The sequence below is a fragment of the Scylla paramamosain genome, chromosome 45 (assembly GCF_035594125.1).
Source record: "Scylla paramamosain isolate STU-SP2022 chromosome 45, ASM3559412v1, whole genome shotgun sequence".
NCBI classification, from domain to species: domain Eukaryota; kingdom Metazoa; phylum Arthropoda; class Malacostraca; order Decapoda; family Portunidae; genus Scylla; species Scylla paramamosain.
The window spans coordinates 5,590,001-5,612,500 of NC_087195.1; the positions used below are offsets into that span (position 1 = coordinate 5,590,001).

Consider the following 22,500-nt stretch of genomic DNA (forward strand, 5'->3'; position numbering starts at 1 on the left):
CTTCTTTCATTTCCTTTTCCTTGTCTTTCCTCTCTCTTTACTTCTCATTTTGCTCCCAGGGTCTTCGAATAGATCTCATTTTCTCATTTCCTTTTTTAATTCATTAGCATTTTTTCCTTGTTTCCATTATGCATGTCTTATTCATCACATTTCATCCTCTTTCTCTTCTTTTTATTATTAACATTAAGATATTCAGTGTTTGTTGTGTATATCTCTTTTGAATGTTTTTTTTCTCTCTATCTCTTATTTCCATTAATGCTTTTGTTGTTGAATTTCCTTTTATTAGTGTGGCTGTGATATATTTCTTTTTTTTTTTGTTATTATTATCCTTTCTTGCACTTCTTCGCCCCTCTCTCTCTCTCTCTCTCTCTCTCTCTCTCTCTCTCTCTCTCTCTCTCTCTCTCTCTCTCTCTCTCTCTCTCTCTCTCTCTCTCTCTCTCTCTGTTCCTTGCCTTTCCATACACTGTCTCTGTCAACATTCTCTCCTTTATGTCTGTCTCTCAAATTCTATCTATCTTTCAATAGTACAAGGATTTTTCAACTGGGATTATATACATAGGCCCTTTCACCATCTCTCATATTCCTTCTTGCCTTTCCACATTACAGGGGTTTTTCTCGTACCCACATCCTGCACTCCACTTTTTTATGTTGTCTTTGTTACTTCACTTCTTCCCAGCCTCCTTTACATGATTAGTTGTATTCTAAAACACTTCTGGCCACACCTGCACTATTTTCAAAAGGCTCTAGCTGAAGGTACACAGGTTTTCAAGGATTTTTACGGTTCTAGTGACAGATTGACAAGATTTCTACGTTATTTTGTGGAAAAACAGTCTTGAAAACCTGGCTGATCATCTCTGTGGCCTTTGAAAACAGTTGTGATGAGAGAGCACAGCATTTCTGTATATATTTGTCCTCCTCTAACACTTCACAATACCTTTCCTCACTGTTTAATACTTTCAAACTTAATGCTAGGCTAGTTGTGTTTCGTCTAACTTGTATATTGTTTCCAGCTCTAATGCAAAGATGGGTGGGGAATGGCAGGGAGATGGGAGATCTTGGGATGCATAGTTTGGGTGGTGTAGAAATGGTGTGTGTTGGTTCGTTGGCTGGAATTGTTTTGCTGTGTTTGAAAAGGTTACTTTTGCTCGGCCAGAACAACAGAAGAGAGAGAAAAGGTGTTTGTAATGTGTGTGTTTGTGTGTATCTGTGTGTGTGTGAAAGCTGTAATTGTTTTTCTATGTACATGTTCTTCATTTCTCAGTGTTTAGAGGCAGAAATTCCTGTCTGCTTCTGTATTTCCTCCTTCCTGTGACTTTAACTCTTTCAAGATGGAGGTTTCAAGACACTTATCCTCCAATTTCTGACAGTCATTTCTTACTGGCAACTAAATGGGCCTTTTTTCTTTTCTTTTTATTTTGTTGCCCTTGGCCAGTGCCCCTCCATAAGGAAAAAAAAAAAAAAAAGGGAAAGAAAATAAAGAAAAGCTAATTTTTGACCCTTAAGAGATGACAGGAGTGTGTGTGTGTGTGTGTGTGTGTGTGTGTTATTGGTAAAGCATCCAGTGTGGTATAAAATGACAGTCTGTCTTGTTAGGTAAAGCACAGTAATATTGCTTTATTTTTGCAAGATTATTATTGTTTTTTTATTATTATTATTATTTTCAAGTTAGTGATGTAAGCTTTTTAGTTCATGAGTGTTTATTGCATTATATAATTCATGGCTATTAACAAAAAACTAGTCCAGTTAATTATATGTACTTTGTAGTTTTATTATTATTTATTATTAAAGCAACTCATTATTCATCATTTCCTTAATTTCACCGTTATTTTCTTATTTCTCGTATTCATTATCATTTTATTTTTATTTTCTTATAATTTATCTTGTGCTTTTGTGTTTACATTCTTGGCCAGCACTGTGCAAATCTGACCAGCAGCAGCAGCAACAGCACCCAGATGTATGAATGTGCTGATAGTGCTGTTAACCCTTATGCTTTGTTCCTCTGTTGTCTGTCAGCCGAGTATTAAAATTTATTTATTTATTTTTCCCCCCCATGAGTGTAAGAGGTTTCGTTTTCTTTCCTTGTGTTACAGTAAGCATCTTTTATTTTATTTTATTTTATTTTATTTTATTTATTTATTTATTTTTTTCCCTTGTGTTTCTGGTAAAGCTGAGAGTAAGAGTTGTTTTTTCCCTTGTGTTAGCCTAAGTGTGTTTATTTTCCCAGTGTTGCAAGTGTAAAAGGTGTTTTTTCCCTTGTTTTAACCTGAGTATGTTTATTTTCCCTGTGTTCTGAGCATAAGAGGCCCATTTTCTTTCCCGGCAGAGTTTGAGATTTCTTATTTTCCGTGTCCCTGGTGAGGCTGAGAGTAAAAGGTCCTGTTTTTTCAGGCGGTGCGCTTTGCCCGCGAGAACATAGTGTTGGCCACAAGCTTTGGTGGGGGAGTGCTGTTGGGGATTGCTTCGTCCTAAAGAACCACTGTTGTAAGTGTCCTTTCACTCCACTACCACCACTGCCAATACCTCTCAGCCTTGTCTGTCAGGAGTGCTTGAGATGTGCTATTGAGAATGCTAATTTGGTATGAGAATGAGTGGTGGATGTGTCTCTGTGTGTGTGTACTTGTGTATGTGTGTTTGTGAGATATATGTACGAGGGGAGTCAGAATTCTTTGCATTGTAGTATGGATAACAGCACCACTAACTGAATAGCCTATCTAGTGTGACATCTCTTTGCATCATAACAGCCTTAATCTAACACAGGGTGACTTGACGCTTGTGTTGTCTGGCCACCCCCGGCTTTACTCTGCCTTGCGTGGGTGATGGGAGCTAACGTGTGTCCTTGCTTAGTCTTGAAGCATTAAAACAAAGCCCTATCTTCTTTCTTCTTTGTGTATAATCTCTCTTGAATGCTTGCTCTGTCTTGAAACATTGAAATAAAATCCTCTTCTCTTTAATTTCTTTTTCTTATGCATTATTTTCTGTCCTGTGTGCTTGCTGTGTCTCAGAATATTGAAACAAATCCTCTTCTATTTTCTTCCTTTTTTCATCGGTAATCCATGAACAAAATACTGCCATTCTCTTTCTCTGTCACCTTCATTTCTTTATATTTATTTCATCTACTTATTTATTTTTTAACCCTCTTCTCTTCTTCCATTTTCCTCTTCTCTCTTCTTCCTTTTTCATCCATGATCCATGAACAAAATACTGCCATTCTCTCTCTCTCTCTCTCTCTCTCTCTCTCTCTCTCTCTCTCTCTCTCTCTCTCTCTCTCTCTCTCTCTCTCTCACCTTCATTTCTTTATATTATTTCATCTATTTATTTACTTTTTTTTTTCATAAGGTAGTGAACATCTCTAGTAATACTTTGCCTGGAGGTATCCTTATAATGTAGTGAGGTTGTGTACAAATTCACTTTTCCTCCTTTTCCTCATTTGTTTCACTTTTCCTTGGTTTTCTTGAGTTAACTTACTATTCCTTTTTCCTCCTTTTCCTCTGATTTGCTATTCTATTTTCATGGTTCTTGTTTTGTTTTTCCCTCATTGTGGAAGTGTACCTTAGAATCTATAGGGCAGGTGATTGATGGCTTGAGAATGATGCGAGAGTGTGTGCTGAGTGTATGAATGGCTGACTGGCTGAATGGATGTTTTTTTAATAAGTGTGTGTATCTGACTGACTGACTGACTGACTGACTGTGTACATGGCTGACTGACTGACTGACTGTATGTATGGGTGACTGGCTGACTGCATGGTTGACAGGCTGACTAGATAAGTGAGTGTGGTTTTTAGCAGTAGGAAGGTAACTCTCTCTCTCTCTCTCTCTCTCTCTCTCTCTCTCTCTCTCTCTCTCTCTCTCTCTCTCTCTCTCTCTCTCTCTCTCTCTCTCTCTCTCTCTCTCTCTGTATGCAATTATAAAGGCAGTAATGATTTTTCTTCATTAATTCTGGCTATTATGCTTTTTTATTATTTTGAATATTGTAGTTAAATTTTTTTCATCAATCATAACCTTTTTATTTATCATTTATTTATTGATTGATTGATTTTTCATTATTTATTTATTTATTTTATACAGTAGTGAATTTTTCTTCATTAATCCAAACTGTTTATGCTCCCTTTTTATTTTAATGCATGAGAAATTTGTTCTTGCTAGCTTTTATTTATTTATTTTATTTATCCATCTTGTTATTTTTTCATTGTAAATTTTGAGCAGCTTTTGTCTTGCTGCTAATGTCTTGCATCATGAGTCATGGCAGCACTTGTCATTGCATTAACAGTATATGCTGGTTTTAGTGAAGAATTTCCACAGTTTCTCCAAGTGAATACAGTAATCAAGTCATTTTAGCCTTAAAGTACTAAAGGAGCTATTTGTAACTAACCCAATCATTTTTAGATTCAATAATTTCATCCAAAGAAACATATCAGTATTTTCTAGTCATCTGAGTCTTTTTATCCGTCCACCAACCTGACATCTCTCAAATATAACTGGAATATTTTGTTGTCATTGAAGTCTCTCCATCTATATAGCTCATTAGCCCTTCATACAGTAGATCAGCAAGGCAAGACATGCACTACTGACAAAAGTCTAACTTGTACATAAGCCTGAGTGATGAAAACGCTAAATTGTCAAGTGTGTGTCAGTTTTTACTACAAGAAGATTAAAACTTTTCTATGCTGTTAAAATAGTTATCTTTTTATTTTTTTTCATGCATTGGTTTTACCAGTTTAGAGTTTTCTCAATAGTACACACACACACACACACACACACTAATCCATCCCTCCCACCACAGGACCCCATGCAGAGCGCCGCTCGCCGCCTGGACCGTTCATTAGAGAAGGCTGCCGACAGACTGGAGCGCACAATGAACAGAGCTGAACACCGCGCAGACTCCTGGTTTGGCAAGAAGATGGATTCCGCCCGCCGCCTGTACCGCAGACACATTTTGGGCGACACCAGCCGGGTCAGCGTGGATGAGATGTACATGCTAAACATGTACGTTATGGCCTTCACTGCCGGCACCATGCTTGGGGTCGGCACTGCTAAAATACTGTAATTATGCCTGCTGTTGATGTGACTTATTGGAAGACACGGTTTGGCGGAGATACTGTAATGATGCCAGTGCTTATCAACGCTTCCCTTCCTGTTATTGGTGATCCAAGAAGCCTTTGCTGGCCACATTGCTGCTTCCTCTCTTTACTCGTGCTTGGGGTCTCTCTCTCTCTCTCTCTCTCTCTCTCTCTCTCTCTCTCTCTCTCTCTCTCTCTCTCTCTCTCTCTCTCTCTCTCTCTCTCTCTCTCTCTCTCTCTCTGTATTAGTAGTTTGTTTTTTTCTTCTTTTTCTTGCTTATTTTGGTATAATTTTTCTCTCCCACACAGTATTAGCAGTGGTTTGTCTTTTCTCTTGTTTTTTCTTGTGTAGGTTTCTGGTTTAATGTTCCTCTCACACTTCTGCCTTTTTCTGTTAGTTCTCTTTTTTTTTTTTTTTATTGGATTTTCCTCTACAGATTTCTGGTATAATGTTTCTCTCTCTCTCTCTCTCTCTCTTGGTTTCTTCAACATGCCTACTTCTTGTTGTAGTCTTGTTGTTTCACTTAATTTATGATTATTTTTCCCAGGGACTTTTCATTAAACCTTTTCACTTCCTTTCACAACTGTTTCCATGTCATATAATTTGCTATCCTTATATTTTCTTCCTTTTCCTTCGTCTGGTTACTTGTTTCATTCTTCCTGTGTTCATTTTTACCTTATTTGTGGCTTTCTTTATTTCTCTTCTCATGACAACTTGCTTCATTCCAACTGTCTTCACTTTCACCTCAGTCATTTTTCTTCCTTTCCTGTCTCGTGTTCTGTTGGTGACTTGTCCAGTGTTCCAGCCTTGACAGATCTGCAGGTGTTCATGTGTGTACCCAATGGTGTTCCTTGGGTATCTCATCACCTTTAGTTTGTTTAGTTGCTGTGTGTATTGCAGTAGTTCATGGTGTATACTTTGAGAATTATAACTGGCTGCATACTTTTTTTTTATGTATATTTTTAGAGGAAACACAATACTGGCTGACTTTATTATCGGACTTTACGTTTCCTTATAAAAATGACATCTGTTCACAAAGTATTCAGTCTTAGGCAGGGAGATACACAGCTTAACTTCACTGTACCTCCTATGATATTGATAAACTTGTTACTGTACCACCTGTTGATATATAAGGCTCTCTTTGGCTTGATGACCTTGTTACTGTACCACCTGTTGATATTGTAAGGCCCTTTGTGGCTTGATAAACTTATCTTGGTGGTTCTTGCATTGGTGGAAACTTTTGTATACATGTTGGAGTGGCTGTCAGGTGCTGCACACATCCAGGTCATCACTAATGTGTGTGCCGCGGCCTGCCACTTACTGACCCCTCCAGTAAGGCAGTAAGTTGCATGCATCTCTGATAAAATAAGTATCAGCTATCTTGGGTCAGAGGATGTATGAAATGCTTCATCTCTTACTCATTTGGAAGTGTTGGCAGGCCTGTCTGCTTCACAGGAATGGTAGAGTTGCCATGTATGTTACTGTGTAAGGGGTGTCTGTTCCTACTTGGCACCTCTCATGTCAGTAGTACCAACATCTGTGTCGTTTCCTTTACTCTTTTTTATCACGGGTACAGTAAAGCTTACCAACACCCTTGCCTCTGCTCCTTTGTGTTGCATCAGACTCTGAGGAAAGATAATGGTTGGGTACTTTTTGAACAGGTCTTGTAATTCAGTGTTTGTGTTGTGCTGCGCTGGATGGCTGTGTTTATCTTCCAGGAGGCCGACACTGATGGCTTTGTTTTCCGCGTCTCCAAAGATTAAGAGTCTAATGCCTCGTAAAACCATATTTGGAACATGTCTGCACCACGCCACTACTTTCAAAAGGCTGTAGTTGAAGTTGTACATGTTTTCAAGGGTATTTTTACAGTTCTGGTGACAGATTAATAAGGTTTCTGCATTACGAACTGGTGAAACACCCTTGAGGACCCAGCTAATCTGTGGCCTTTGAAAATAGTTTTGATGAGAGACTCGAGTTTCTGGATGTGTTCCTTAGCCACACCCCAAGTTCCTGAGCTTAGGATATTTATTATACGAAGATGGTTGTGAACTGCACCTCTCTTGAACTTAATCTCTGTCCAGTAGCAAAAAAACTTCCTCTTGTTCTTGTAAGCTCATTTTTCCTGTAATACACACTCATGTCAAGTAAATTCATGCTTATTTCTGCCACGTTCTCTTTCCTCATTGTGGCAAATTTCCTGTCTGAGTGTGTCCAGTTTCTAGTTTGTCTGTGTGATTCTCTGCGGTAGAAATTTTTTTCCCTCATTGCTCAGTCTTACCAATATGACAGTCGGGTATCCATAAAACATTTTCTGGAGTGTTAGCCTTGCCTCTACCGGCTTTAATGTACACTTGTTAATTAGACTTCACTCAACTGTAGTCTGTAGCCAAACAATATGAGTGGTTTAAAGTCAGCCACTGTTAGAACCTCAGTCTTCTTGTTTGTTGTAGTCTTGGTTCATAAGTAGAGAGCTGAGTCTTCTTGTTTGTTGTAGTCTTGGTTCATAAGTAGAGAGCTGAGTAAGGTGAGGAGGGACTAGTGGCATTGTAAGCTCCAAATACTTGGCACTATATTGCCAACTGTCAGTTACACCAAAGTGTTTTTTACCCAAAGAGGTGTTTTTACATAGCAAAGTGACTAATAAACTGTAACTGAGCAGGAATTTAACAAAACAGACCACCTTAACACAGCCTCTGATCTTTCGACTAGCTAGAAACACCTTGACAGAAATACCATCACATAGAAATGTTTATACAGATTGTGGATGGCAAGGTCAGAATATTTATTTATTTTTTTTATTGACTTTATGGTGTTTGTTGGCTTAATTCCTGAAGGCCTGCATGATGAGCCTTCAGTGGCGTAGGCAGGGGAGTGTGGAGTGTAGAGGGTGACACTGACATAATTTTTGGTACCATTGCTCTTAAGATGTTCTCAAATACATCTATAAATATCTATAAATATTGCTATTAGTCTTCAGGTGTTCTCAGATTCACTCATATTCACTTTGGTACCACTGGTTTTCAGGTGAAAGAAATGCATACTTGTGTTATCAGTATTGAGCTTATTGCCTCCACTCAATTTCTTAGGGTTACTTAAATTAGAAGTCCAGTGTTGGTTCAGGAAGATAATGAGAGGATTTTGACTTTGGGTAATATTCCTGTAATTATTTCCTCGGCTATTGGGACGCACAAGACACTAATTAATCCATGTGTTATCAGAAGTCTCGTGTGTTTGTCAGTCTGTATATAATTTAATCTCAGAGTGAATTGAGGTATAAGTAACTGTTGTATCCTTCACTGACCGGATACCATATCATATTAGTGGTAAGGTTATGATTCTGTGAGGCTCAAGGGGGGGCTGCTTTAAGTACAGATGACAGGCATTGAACTCAGCCAGTATTACAACACCAAATATTACTGTGAAGTGTTGACAGTGAAGCTAAGCCGATCCTTACACACACACACACACACACACACTAACACAAATACTCCCTAATGTCAAATACTGTATTCTGAACTATAGCAAAAACCTACATTGCAATATCTAACAAGAATGCACGTGCCTTTTCAAGTTGACGGAATATGAAAAATTTAAAAACCCACCCTGTTACATCCCATTTCTCTCAATGTAGATGTTGGAACTTGTAAATATGCAGTTGGTGGTGAGGCGCAGGCTGTCCAAGATTTAGCGTAAGGGAGAGGCCGGATGTTATCAAGTGTTCCAGTACTGTACTTAGTCTACTTAGCCATGTAATCAGTCTAGTCTGTGATTTGTTTTATACAGTAAAGTTAGCCAACTCAACAATGCTGCATCTTTTTCATACCCCTCGTGTGACTGATCTGTTCTTGTTTTTGTTACCTGTTTAATGAAGAGTTTGTTGTTTTTTCTGATTCTTGTGTGACTTTAGCCATCCAAAGACTGCCATGTTTTGTTTTCATTAGCTGTTTTTCTGATTCTTGTGTGACTTTTAGTCATCCAAAAGACTGTCTTGCTTTGTTTTCATTAGCTGTTTGATGAAGACTGTTTTTCTGATTCTTGTGTGACTTTTAGCCATCCAAAAGACTGTCTTGCTTTGTTTTCATTAGCTGTCTGATGAAGAGTTTGTTGTTTTTTCTGATCATTTTGTGACTTAGGAACTTATATTCTTTCTAAGCGATTCTGTCTTGTTGATCAGGGAGAAACACGTGAGAAGCTGACTTGTTGTCCCTGTAGCCTTTCAAAGTGGTCCTGATGAAAGTTGGAAGCTTTGCAAGAACAGTCAACAATGATCCAAAGAACACAGGTGGTGATAAACATTTTTCTGAATATTTTTTCACACATTGAGCCATTTCCTGAAAGTGCAAACCTGACAAAAGTTACAATAAAAAGGAACAATGTAGGAACCTGAGGTATTGATCCATAACTAATTAATGTACTGAAATCTACAAGACAATATCATGAAAAGTCAAAGGATAAATCTTTAGTTATCAGACTAATCAATTATCCTGTGACACAAATGGGTTGATAACAAAGATTGTCTGGACATTTCATAAGGAAATTAAGCTGGTGGCTTTAGGTATCTTTATTTTCTGTATAAATAATGAGTTTTCTAAATTAAATAATAAAATTGTAATATATGAGAAAGTTGACAATTCAAAGTATCTTACTCTGTCTACTTTCAACACACACACACACACACACACACACACACACACACACACACACAACTTAAATACTGAGTGTCATAAAAGCTACCCACCACAGCACCTAGTCACTAATAAATACAAAAGCACTACGTTCTAAATATTGCACACCAGTATTGCTCGTCTAAGTCACGACCCAGCAGCCCCATCACAGCAGCAGAGTAAACGACGACAGCTACCCTCAGCGACCCGCCCAGCACCACACCCACACTAACACAATGTTCATGCAAGGATTCAAGTACAGTTCTGGCCAGAAGTCTAGTATTTATTTATTTATTTACGTAAGGACACAAGCTAAGAGGAAACAAAATTTGTATACTTAAAAAAGAAAAAAAAGGAGGCCGACAGAGGTGCCACTCCCAAAAGAATGAAGGAATTGATTATCAAATTAATGGAATTGACTCAATAATTAGTCATTAGAGAACTTTAAAAGACTAGACAAATTAACGGAAGATGACAGGTGGAATCAAGCAAGCATGTTTAATACAGGGACTGCCACGTGTAGGCCTGATGGCTTCCTGCACCAAACCCTTATTCTGAAGACTGCAGATGACTAGACTTCTGACCATGACTACACAACAGCTGCTAATCTGAAGCTTCACGAGAGACACAGACCCAATAAGCACAGACGGTCTTCGAGAGAGAGAGAGAGAGAGAGCAAACCCCAGAATTCATCACAATTTCACTAAAAACCTATCAAAACACAACAAACCCTATCAAAACCCATCAAAATTTATCAAAGCACCAACCTACCATCACTAACATACTCTCCACTCCCCAATATGAACAAGAAACAATAACAAAACACTGAGGTACAATTACAATGGAAGACTATCTTGATTATCATTAGTACTTGAGCCTGACTTCTCCTTAACACTAGTGGCCTTACTAATACAGTGAGTGTCCTATCATTAATGTAGGACTTAGATCACTGGGATAGATGTGTGTGTGTGTGTGTGTGTGTGTGTGTGTGTGTGTGTCAAGGAATCAGTTTGAAATCTTAAGGTTCCCAAAATCTTCACTGATCTTACTAATCTTTCTTTATATTCTTCCTGATACTCCAGTCTTCTCTCACTGAATGCTGCATTACTAACCTTCCTTTAAATGCAAACTCCTCCTAACATCCCCAAGTCTTCACCCACTTAATACTGAACCAATACACTTTTTAAACTCTTCCTAACATCCCTAAGTTTTCACCTACTCAATATTGAACCACCAAACTTTTCAAACTCTTCCTAACATCCCCCAAACTTTTTAAACTCTTCCTAACATCCCCAAGTCTTCACCCACTTAATATTGAAACCACCAAACTTTTTAAACTCTTCCTAACAAGTCTTCACCACCCACTGAATACTGTAGCACCTAAATTCTCAAGCTCTTCCTAGCTCCCAAGTTTTCACCCATTAAACACTACAGCACCTACCCTTCCTTTCACCCTTCCAATGTGATATGCAATGAGCCCCAGCACCAAAAGGCAATGTATGGAGTTTTTATAAGTGTTTACAGTAAAGAAATGTATTAGATTAGTAGAGTTCGTGATTTCTAGCTTGTGTACTATTTAACAGTAACTAAAATAGGAAGAAATGTTTGACGGTTATTAGTTTTTAAGGAAAAAATGTGGAAAATAGAAGTGGAAGGGTTGGATAGTGAAAGGGTTGGATAGTGAGAGTTAAATAGTGAAGGGTTAACAAAAAAAAAAGGATTAAATGAGTAGAGTTTGTAATTTCTATGTGACTGTATAGTAAGAAACGTTTGAGTTATTATCAAGGAAAAGTGGAAAATAGAAGTGAGAGGGTTAGACAACGAGAGTTAAATAGTAAAGGGTTATTTTCTTCCCGTTAAATACCACTTAACACCACACACAGCCAGAACAAGAGGTGCACCACACGCAAGGCACCACCACATCCTCAACACCACTCCACACAACCACTGCTCTTCCCTCATCGTGGCAAGTTACATTGAAATTTTTCCTCATTACACCAAGTTTCGTTGACAATTCTCACTCTGCCTACCGTCCTTGTTACACTAAATTACATTGAAAATTCTTGTGATTACACGGTGAGTGATTCTTATTCATGTAAATTGTTCCAAAAATTATTATGTAAAGAAGTGAATAAATGACAGGTTCCCAAAAATTAATATGTTAAGTAAATAAATAAATAAATAAATAACAGCTTTCCAAAAAATGAATATGTAAATAAATAAATAAATAAGTATATAAATAAATAAATAAATAAATAAATAAATAAATAAATAAATAAATAAGTAACTGAATTAAATAAACAAAAACCTAAATACAGTACGAGAAATTTAAACAACCCAATTACCAATTATTGTTTTCACGTAAATTTTGGCATATAAAAATTCAAATTCAGTAAATCTTCACCAATTCCACTAACAAAAATTCTCATATATAAATTCTGAACCCCAAGAATTTCAGAATCCTGTAAAATCTTAAAACAAACCAATTAACAGGATTTTTTTTTCACATAAATTCCGAGATCTGGCCAAGAAAATTCTGAACACTTTAAATCCTGCAAATATATATACTATAAGCATAAACAACAAAACTTAAACAAACAACAAGAAAAAAAAAAGAAGAGAATCCATAAACTATTAAAATATGAACAAAAAAATAAATAAATACTATAAATTTCAAAATAGCCCATTAACAACAACTCTCTTTCATACAAACTCTGAACACTGAACAGCACAACATTATAATATCACTGTGACTTTCCCTTTGAGCTTAAGTCTTACAGGGGGGACTATTAAAAAACTCTTAAAACTTATCATACCCTGAATATCGAGATTAACACTTGTAGGTCCTTTGCTCTGAAGCTCTGATATGCTGTAAGACTTTATATTACACACTGGGACCTCCATGTGTGTGTGTGTGTGTGTGTGTGTGTGTGTGTGTGTGTGTGTGTGTGTGTGTGTGTGTGTGTGTGTGTGTGTGTGTGTGTGGAATGCTCAGTAATTTTAGATTAGGTTGTATTGGAAATGTTTTTGTCTTGTATTTTTTTTTTTGATAGATCATAAGCTGCATTGTGTGTGTGTGTGTGTGTGTGTGTGTATTTACCTAGTTGTATAGTACAGGGTCCGAGCCAAAGCTGTGTGTGTGTGTGTGTGTGTGTGCATAGGTACCATATTCTCAAACACTTCTACACCACAGCTCCACTACTTTCAAAAGGCTCTAGTTGAAGTGACACGGGTTTTCAAGGGTGTTTTTACAGTTCTAGTGATAGATTAACAAGATTTCCACATTATGAGCAGGAGAAACACCCTTGAGAACCTGGCTAATCACCTCTGTGGCCTTTGAAAATAGTCGTGATGAGACACCAAAGCATTTCAGAATACCATGTGTGTGTATGTACGTGTGTGTGTGTGTGTGTGTGTGGTGTGCCTATGTCTGTGTCTGTCTACATGTCATCTCACAAATCAATGAGGTCAGCACGGCAGCCATAGGTAAGCCTGAACTTGGCATACAGGAGGCCAGTCTGGTGCCAGTAGATGAGTGCCGCCACCACAATGAGATGCCACAGCTGGTGAGAGGAGCCCACTATGTCAAAGCGACCTGCAAAGTGCATGGCTAGTGTCTACATGGCTACTGTGGGGGCTGGTGATAGTGGTGGTGATGGTGGTGATTATTGTTACTACTGCTGTTACTACTACTTATATTACTGCACAGGGGAATGAGTGTTACTTTTACAACTACTACAACTACTACTACTACTACTATATTACTACACCAAGAGCTACTGCAGGGACTGGTGGTGGTGGTGGTGGTGGTGGTGTAACACGCTGCTGCTGGGGTTAGTCAGTTGTCTGCTACTATTACTGCTACTACTACTACTACTACTACTAATAACACTGCACAGGGAAATTATTGCTATTGTTACTACTACTATCACTATTACTATTACTATTATTACTATTATTACTATTACTACTATTACTAATACTATTATTACTACTACTATTACTAAAACTATTGTTACTATTATTATTATTACTATTACTAATACTATTATTATTACTACTACTATTACTAGACTAAGAAAATCATTGCTACTGTTCTACTACTTATATTACTATTTATATTACTACACAAAGGGTGATGTTTGCTATTGTCACTACCAAGGACTTATACTACTGCTGCTATATTACTACTACTTATACAGCCAAAAAAATAAATACTTAAGCTAGATTTCTTGACAGTGGCTTTAAGTAAGATATTATAATTACAACTCACAGTACTGTCTTTACAGCTTAACCTAAACTAACCTAACTGAACTAAACCAAACCTAACCTAACAATACTAACAGACCAGCAGGTAAGTTAATGAGATACATGTCTGGGCTTACCTGGGAAGTACCGCTCAGGAATCTTGCCCAGGTAGACGAACACTGCCGCCCCACTGATGATGTACATAACAATGATGCGGGGGAGGAACACCTGGGGACGAGAAGATGAAGCACTGCAACACCTGTCTGGCACCTGTCTACTGTAACACCCATCTACTGCATCACCTGTGTTCGTGTGTGTGTGTGTATATACCTGTACAATGCCGTGATTAAAGCCACCGTGAATATACATCCAGTGTGCGAGGGGGAGCAGGCCAGATACTGCCCAGCCGGTGAACAGAGCCACCCTTGTGTTGTCCCACTCCGACCCCATCAGCCTGGAGACACACAGAAAGGGAAGCATGAAGGGAAAGTATATGGGTAAATCTATCTTTTTAGGAGTGATTTGAGGAAAGAAACGAGTGGTTTCTATTTAAAGTATATGGGTAAACTTTGGATATTAAAGTAATTCACAGAGAGTAGCTGGGCAATTTCTATTTAAAGTATATAAATAATAGTAATGCTAATTTTAGAGTAAGTTAACATTCAGAATAAGATTACAGCACACAATCAACACTAGAAGTACACAGTGTAAGAAACTGTACCAAAAGAGCAAGGAAAAACGTGAGGAAATACAATTTTCCTGACGGAGCAATAAGCCGATGGAATACACTTACTTAGGGTTAAGAAGAAACGTCATCGCTCCCAGGAAGAGGCAGCCGACGAGAGCCATGTATGTGTTTCTTACTCCCAGGTACTGTCAGGTGTAATAACAATGATAATAACACCAATAACGACACTAATAATAATAATAATAATAATAATAATAATAATATTAATAGTTGTCACATTCACCCAAGGCCGTCACACAATAGTTGTAATAAAATACTAATGATATGTGTACGTAAGAATGGTACAATATGTGAAGAAAATGGACTACAGTAATATTTTCAATAGTGAATTATGTACATGGATTTTAATTAGTTAGTCATTCCTTCAGTCTCTCGGTCGGTCTGTTAATGAGGCAATTTTATTTTTCTATTAATTTTAGGCATTTATTTTTATCCGGTTATGTTTTGTTTGTATATCTGTTTGCCTCACTCCACCACTCAGTCAGTCAGTCAGTCAGTCAGTCAGTCAATCTTCTATTTCTATCTAGTTTTTATTCTTTTCTTTATTCTCAGTCAATCTTTCAGTCAATCAATCAATTAATCTCCTATTTCTACATATTTTTTATCCTATTTTCACTCTATTCTGTCTGTATATCTGCCTCACTCAATCAATCACTCTCACTCACTCACTCAACCCATCACCCCCACCACCCACAGCCCCCTCACCTCAGGACACCAAAACCCGTAGTAAATGCCACTCAGGAAGATGGCCAGGAAGGACGCGGAGATTCCAAAGATATCATAGGAAAGCCAGCGCCGACAGGACTCCTCTGAGCGGCAATTCAGTGTGTGGTACAGCGAGGACAGCAGCATGCACACCTGGGGCAGCAGAGAGGTGGCACTGAGGGAAGGTGTGCAGCAATTGGTAGCACTGAGGGAAGGTGTGCAGCAGTTGGTAGCACTGAGGGAAGGTGTGCAGCAGTTAGTAGCACTGAGGGAAATTGTGTAAATCTTTATTGTGTTAGTTTTTTTTTTTTCTTTTTTTTTTCTTTTATGTTAGTGTGTAAATGTTTTATATGTGAGCTTCGTATTTTGTGGATCACCACAGCCTCACCACAAACAACCCCAGCATTTCATAATAGTAGTTTTCACCATCAACCACATCAGCCTCACCATGAAGGAGACGAGGACAAAGGCCACCACCACCGCGTCGTGGCGTGTGCCGCGGTACTGGTGGAATACAAACACCACGTCGTACACCAGCAGTCCCAGGAACACCACGAACCCCGCCAGGTGTGACCACACATTCAGGGTCTCATTGTTCCAGGAGAAGAGGCTGGCAAGGGTGATTAGCCACATTAACCCTTAAGGTGCTGAATGTTTGTAGTGTAATTTTGTGATGTAAATGACAAAAAGAGAGTGAATTTCAACTGATTAACCCTTTCAGTCCTGGGAATCATAATGTGTGGAAGTTTTAAGTACAATTTCATGACACACTAACCCTTTGACTGCTGGGAATCATAAGGTGCTGGATGTTTTGAGCCCAATTTTAAGATGTAATTGACAAAAAAAGCAAGTGAAGTAATTAATCCTGAACTGATTAAAACTTTGAGTACAATTTCAATTATACTCAAAGTGCTTCAGAATACAAGAAAGAATAACGGGAGTCCAGTAATCACCTTCGGAAACACTGTAGGGTGGACAGATTGGCGCGATAACCCTTTCTAATATACGGGTTAGTTCTTAGGTAGGCTGGCGCTTGATGGAAGGAAACGGTGGTGCGGTAGTCATTCTTCCTCCTTCTCTGACACATCCTACCGTTACTGTGCCCTGTGTCATGAGGGGAGAGGAACCAGTGAATGACCAGAGTGACAAGTGACCATTTCCTAACCTGATGGCCATCCTGACCCTCTGGTGGCAAAGTCCAGGGCTGTGGCTTATCTCTGTGTGTTTTGGTGATGTTATCTTGATAGTTGAGCACTTTATCAAGATCAATGACTTTTAGAAATGTGTGTGATCTGTGGATGGCCTTGCTTCTCGTTCAATATGGAGCACTTTATAATACTAATGGCTCTGTATAAAATCTTTCAGAGTGTTGATAAGGAAGAAAAACAGGATAAAAAGAGAAGATTATCCAATGGTACAGAATCTTTCAGAGCATCAATAAGGAAGAAAATGGGATAAAAACAGATTATGCAATGGTACAGAATCTTTCAGAGCATTGACAAGGAAGAAAATGGATAAAAAAAACAGATTATCCAATGTCTAGCCAGTATGATGCTAAGAAGTGGCTGTAGAATAAATAGTAAGTGGTTTAGAGTAGTATGTGGTGAAGGAAACTTGTCAAATGCCAGAGAAAGGGTTAATGGTTGTGAAAGTGTGTGTGTGTGTGTGTGTGTGTGTGTGTGTGTGTGTGTGTGTGTGTGTGTGTGTGTGTGTGTGTGTGTGTGTGTGTGTGTGTGTGTGTGTGTGTGTGTAGTGAGGGAATGTGAGTCTTGATGAATTGAAAGATGTACGACTGTGTGGGTAATAACTGAGATGTAAATGGTGAATAGGCAGAGAAGTGTGAGTCTTGGTGAATAAATAAATGAATAAAGAAAGATGGGAAGAAAGTCTTATTAAGTAAAGAAGGGAGGAAGGAAGAAAGAAAAGAAAAAGAAAAAGAAAGAAAGAAAATGAGAAAGAAATGAATGAATGAATGAATGAATGAATAAATAAAGCAAGCAAGTCTGTACCTGAATGACTTATGAGCAAGTGAAGGAAAGTAATGTATCTTAGAGAATACAGAAATACACAAAAGACAAACATGAAAATACAAAAACTAACAGATAAAAAGCAACTGATAAGAAGGAAAAACTGTAATCTTGATAAAACAAATCTATAAAACAAGATATGCAGACATGTACAAAAATACGTCATTTATAAAGTACTTAATAAATATAAAATTAAGATAAAAAAAAGTAAATGATAAGAAGCATGTAATCTCGATAAACAAAACATTTTAACAACGAAATGCAGAGATATATGTATAAAGAATAAACACAGGAGTCATTTATAAAGTACCTTACAAACGAGTAACATTAGATTCACTTCCTCATTCTTTTATAACCACTTTGGAGACTTACCCTGCGGCACTACACCCTGCTGCCCTTGAAACCCCTGGACTACAACCACAGCTATGCACACACGTACACCTACGCCATGTCAAGCTGTTTTCATTCATAAGCCACGAAATATGTTTGTTTACTCTCCTCGCACTCCTTCCTCTCACCTATTCTCTTTTCTTCCTTCATTTACCCTTACATTTACCATACTCCCATTAAATTATCAGTACATTTCTTTATTTTCCCACCTGCAAGTAATGGAAACCAGATAAAAACTCCCAGAAAAAGTACTCCAGCCCTTTACTCCAACGTCTGTTTATTCCATTACCTCACGTCCTCTCTTCCAAGTGTCTAAGGGTATGTATGGATGGACACACCCCTGCCTCACCCGGGGGACCCTATACCCTGAGGGCTCCTCTCGGGGCTCTCACTGGCCTAGGGAACAAGCCGAGAAAGAGTGGGAGAAATAAGAGGTAGTGAGAGGTTTCGGTCCTTTAGTTAGTTATGTTTAATCTGTTATTTATTTATTTATTTTTATAAACGGACGAAAATTTGTCATAATCCCCAGCAAGTTTATTTTTTTACTTGTCTCTTATGTTCTGAGAGAGAGAGAGAGAGAGAGAGAGAGAGAGAGAGAGAGAGAGAGAGAGAGAGAGAGAGAGAGAGAGATTATACCAGTACACATATACATAACGCACTAACTCATATACCATATAATTAAAAGGCTTAATCGATACGACAACATGATACAAAATCGATACATAACAAGGGAGGTATTTGTGAACCCGTTGCTAAGTGAGTAAACACGAGAAAGGATGAGGAGGAGGAGGAGCAGGATTAGTGGTGATAAAAAGATTGTGCTTCATTCTTTATCCTTATCTCTCTCTCTCTCTCTCTCTCCACGTTCTTCCTTATCTATCTTTAATATTTTTCCCCTCTTCATTTTTCTCATCTATCTCCTTGCTTTTATCTTATTTACCTTTATTTTTTTTTTGCTTTACAACTTTATCTTTACTCGTTCATGAATCTCTCTCTCTCTCTCTGTTTTCATCTTTTTTTTTTCTCTCCTTTTCCTTTTTTCTGATCTTTCTCCTTATTTTCACCTTATTTTCCTTTATTTATGGCTTTAAAAGTTTATTATTACTCTCTCCCCCCTTCTCTCTCTCTCTCTCTCCATCACCGGTAGTTCAGTAGGGGCGTTCCGCGATCTCACTGATATGCACTTGTGTTTGTGTTGATGTGAAGCAGAGAAAAGTTCATTAACCATTCAGCTATCAGTGATAAGAGAGATTATAAAGAATGGTGCTCTCTCTCTCTCTCTCTCCCCAGAGGACGCGAGGTCACCATCAAGGGTTCGGTAATTTATTCGCTGCTTCGCTGAACCCTAAATGTGAACCAGTTTGTATGCAGGTTCTATTTATTTTTTTCTTCCTTCCCTGTTGTTCGTCTAAATCTCAAGCTTCCGTAACATTAAGTTTACTAATGACTGGTTTTCTTCCGGTTTTTGTGTATTAATTTTCTATAATGATGACTATTTTTATTTCATTTTATTTATTTATTTATTTTTTTCAGATGCGTATAAATCGTCAAGGGTAAAAAAAAATAAAGGGAAAAATTGCTGTCTGCTCTTGTTATAAAAAAAAAATAAAAATGATATATAATATATATATATATATATATATATATATATATATATATATATATATATATATATATATATATATATATATATATATATATATATATATATATATATATATATATATATATATATATATATTGCTGTCTGCTCTTGTTATAAAAAAAATAAAAATGATATATAATATATATATATATATATATATATATATATATATATATATATATATATATATATATATATATATATATATATATATATATATATATATATATATATATATATATATATATGAAACAAAAAGAGCATTAGTGAACGACTAAAAATTTTTTCCTTTATTCTTCCTTTATATTTAGTTTGGGTTCACGGGTCATGGTGTCTTATCGATAGTGTCAAATGTACATACGTCTTGTTAAGATGTCAAGACAACCTTGCCCCGCGGTGTGTGTGTGTGTGTGTGTGTGTGTGTGTGTGTGTGTGTACAAGTAATGGGCACAAAAAACTTGTACAGTAACGGTGCTTGTGTGTGTGTGTGTGTGTGTGTGTGTGTGTGTGTGTGTGTGTGTGTGTGTGCGCGCGCGCTTATTAACGTGCATGAGGTATGCTTTGTGGGAGGAAACAAGCTATAGACCTCAGCACATTACAAAACAGCACACACACACACACACACACACAGGGACAAGGGCGAGGGGCGGCCAGATGGTGCCTGGTGGCCCACAGCCCGGGGCGGTGACAACCGCCTTCCTTCAGGGCGGGGGCGGGCGGGGCGGGTCGGTTGATCCTGCCAGCACGCCCCAAGGCTGGCGCCCACACGCCCCTGGGTGCCTGGCAGTGACCAGCGCCCTGGCCGCCGCCTGCCACCGTAGCGCCAGAGCCGCAGCCTGGAATGTACAGTCCCGCAGAGCACATGGCGCGAAGACTTGTGCAAACGTTCACTCAGGGGCGGGTGTGTGGAGGCGGCCCCGGGCCACAGCAGCGCCCCCGCCAGCTAGGCCAGGCCACCACCCCGGGCTGGTGCCGCGGGCCAGCAAAGGTGTGGGCGCCAGCACACCCCTTCCCGCCCCGGCCCTACGGCCGCCCCCATACACCACTCTGGAAAGTGTTGACGAAAGCCAGAGAAACTGTAAAAACTGGACTGAGTCTCGCCCGCTATAGACGCCGGGAGTTATCGATCTCTTAGCGGCGAGCGGCGGCAGGTGGCGCGACGAGCGGCCGCGGATCCACCTGGAAGGGATCGAGGCACGCGCCAACCGCCGCCACGGAGGGTTGAGGTGCCGCTGATAGCATTCCGCGCCGCCGTCCTGATGTCCCGCGGGCCGGCGCCAGGCAGACACTCGAGACACACTCCGATCGTGGCAGGTGTTCCGCTGCCTGTAAATACCTCGCTCAGTTGAGGGAGCCTGACGGCGCGGACGTGAGGGTGCGTGACTGGTCCGTGCGCCGCGCGGCCACACAGGACTATGAGTGTGCTAACGGCTGACGTGGCCAACAAGAAAGGAGTGATGAGGACTGCCAAGTCCAGGAAGGACGTGCCCAGCTACGACACGCGTAAGTACGACCACCACGACCACCGCGACAAGGAAAACCTGCGTCTGTCTGTCTGAGCGGCCGCCCAAACGTCAAACACGACCTGTCACAACACACCCCCGCGCCCTACCCGCCCCGCCCCTCACCCCACCCCCGTCCCTTCCCGCCCCTCCTCATGACCTGCTGCACAACAAAGGGCGCCTCGGAATGTCATGAGGACGAGGCTCATGCGTGGCTGTGGGTCAGGCAGTGCTTGTTATTGTTATTGTTGTTGTTGTTGTTGTTGTTGTTGTAGTTGTGCAGGAGAAGAAGGAAAAGTTATGCACGATAAAAGGTGACTAATGATGGAAAAGTCTCTCTCTCTCTCTCTCTCTCTCTCTCTCTCTCTCTCTCTCTCTCTCTCTCTCTCTCTCTCTCTCTCTCTCTCTCTCTCTCTCTCTCTTATCGACGAAAAGAGGAGAAGCAGAGCAAGTAAAATTCCTCTTCCTCTTCTGGCATTCTTGATAACGTGACTCATCCTAACCAAGAGGACAAGAGGAGACATGACTGCCTGCTCTTCCTCTTCCTCTTTCTTTTTCCTCTCTTCCTCTTCCTCCTCTCCCTCTTGGTTTTCTCTCTCTTCTTTCTCTTACTCCTGGTCCTCTCTTCTTCCTCTTTCTCTTAGTCTTGTCTCTTTTCTTCCTCTTTCTTTTGGTCTTCTCTTTCTTCTTCCTCTTCTTAGTTTTCTTTCCTTTCTTCCTCTTCCTCCTGGTTTTCTTTCCCTTGTTCCTCTTACTCTTAGTCTTCTCTCTCTTCTTCCTCTTTCTCTTGGTCTTTCCATTATTCCTCTTCCTCCTGGTTTTCTTTCCCTTGTTCCTCTTACTCTTAGTCTTCTCTCTCTTCTTCCTCTTTCTCTTGGTCTTTCCATTATTCCTCTTCCTCTTAGTCTTCTCTTCTTCCTCTTAGTCTTTTCTTCCTCTTTCTCTTCTTTCTTTTACGTTCAAGGAAGAGTGATAATGTTTCTGTTTTCTTTCGTTATTTTCTTTCGATTTTGCTTTGTTTAGTCAAAAGGAATTCAACATTCTCTCTCTCTCTCTCTCTCTCTCTCTCTCTCTCTCTCTCTCTCTCTCTCTCTCTCTCTCTCTCTCTCTCTCTCTCTCTCTCTCTCTCTCTCTCTGACAACAAAATAAACAAGTAAAGAAACATTGCACCTTTAGTGACGTCAGAGAGAGAGAGAGAGAGAGAGAGAGAGAGAGAGAGAGAGAGAGAGAGAGAGAGAGTGTTTAGCGGTCCTGTGAATTGAACGCAACACTAATAATGAACCAATAGAGTCATGTTTTTATTACTATTATTATTTTTTTTTCTCTCTCTCTCCTGTTCTCGAAGTAATAATATTCATTTTTAATCATAATGTTAAAGACAAGAAACTGAATCCGTGTTTGTTTATTGTGTTGTTGTTGTTGTTGTGTTACGTACTACTACTACTACTACTACTACTACTACTACTACTACTACTACTACTACTACTGCTACTACTACTACTACTTCTGCTGC

The 22,500-nt window shown here is 39.2% G+C and overlaps 3 protein-coding genes across 9 annotated transcripts in view; 2 read left to right on the forward strand and 1 right to left on the reverse strand.

Annotated features, from left to right (window-relative positions):
• LOC135094532 (FUN14 domain-containing protein 1-like) overlaps positions 1-8,862 on the forward strand; it is a 12,932-nt gene extending 4,070 nt beyond the window's left edge. For both annotated transcript variants that reach the window (XM_063994719.1, XM_063994718.1), the window contains exon 5: positions 4,781-8,862. In XM_063994719.1, the coding sequence (XP_063850789.1) occupies positions 4,781-5,044 (264 nt within the window). In that variant the 3' untranslated portion in view covers positions 5,045-8,862. The remainder of the gene's footprint in view (positions 1-4,780) is intronic.
• On the reverse strand, positions 5,207-20,678 carry LOC135094530 (progestin and adipoQ receptor family member 3-like). 5 transcript variants are annotated; one of them, XR_010263859.1, is made up of 9 exons: positions 18,130-19,405; positions 16,377-16,527; positions 15,871-16,033; positions 15,424-15,576; positions 14,764-14,843; positions 14,301-14,424; positions 14,108-14,198; positions 11,027-13,317; positions 5,207-10,937 (listed from the first exon to the last, which is right to left on the reverse strand). XR_010263859.1 is itself a non-coding variant. In XM_063994712.1 (9 exons), the coding sequence occupies exons 3-9, from the start codon at positions 16,508-16,510 to the stop codon at positions 13,175-13,177; spliced, it is 888 nt and encodes a 295-aa protein (XP_063850782.1). In that variant the 5' UTR covers positions 16,511-16,527; positions 18,130-18,236; positions 19,847-20,678; the 3' UTR covers positions 5,207-13,174. The 5 variants fall into 5 exon arrangements, 4 of the variants coding, with proteins under 4 accessions (XP_063850782.1, XP_063850784.1, XP_063850783.1 ...); XM_063994712.1 differs by adding an exon at positions 19,847-20,678 and having other exon boundaries at positions 5,207-13,317; positions 18,130-18,236; XM_063994714.1 differs by having other exon boundaries at positions 5,207-13,285; positions 18,130-19,409.
• Positions 20,679-20,762: 84 nt separating this feature from the next.
• Positions 20,763-22,500, forward strand: part of LOC135094531 (protein unc-119 homolog B-like) — a 26,162-nt gene continuing 24,424 nt past the window's right edge. For both annotated transcript variants that reach the window (XM_063994716.1, XM_063994717.1), the window contains exon 1: positions 20,763-20,988. In XM_063994716.1, coding sequence (XP_063850786.1) covers positions 20,901-20,988 — 88 coding nt within the window. In that variant the 5' untranslated portion in view covers positions 20,763-20,900. The remainder of the gene's footprint in view (positions 20,989-22,500) is intronic.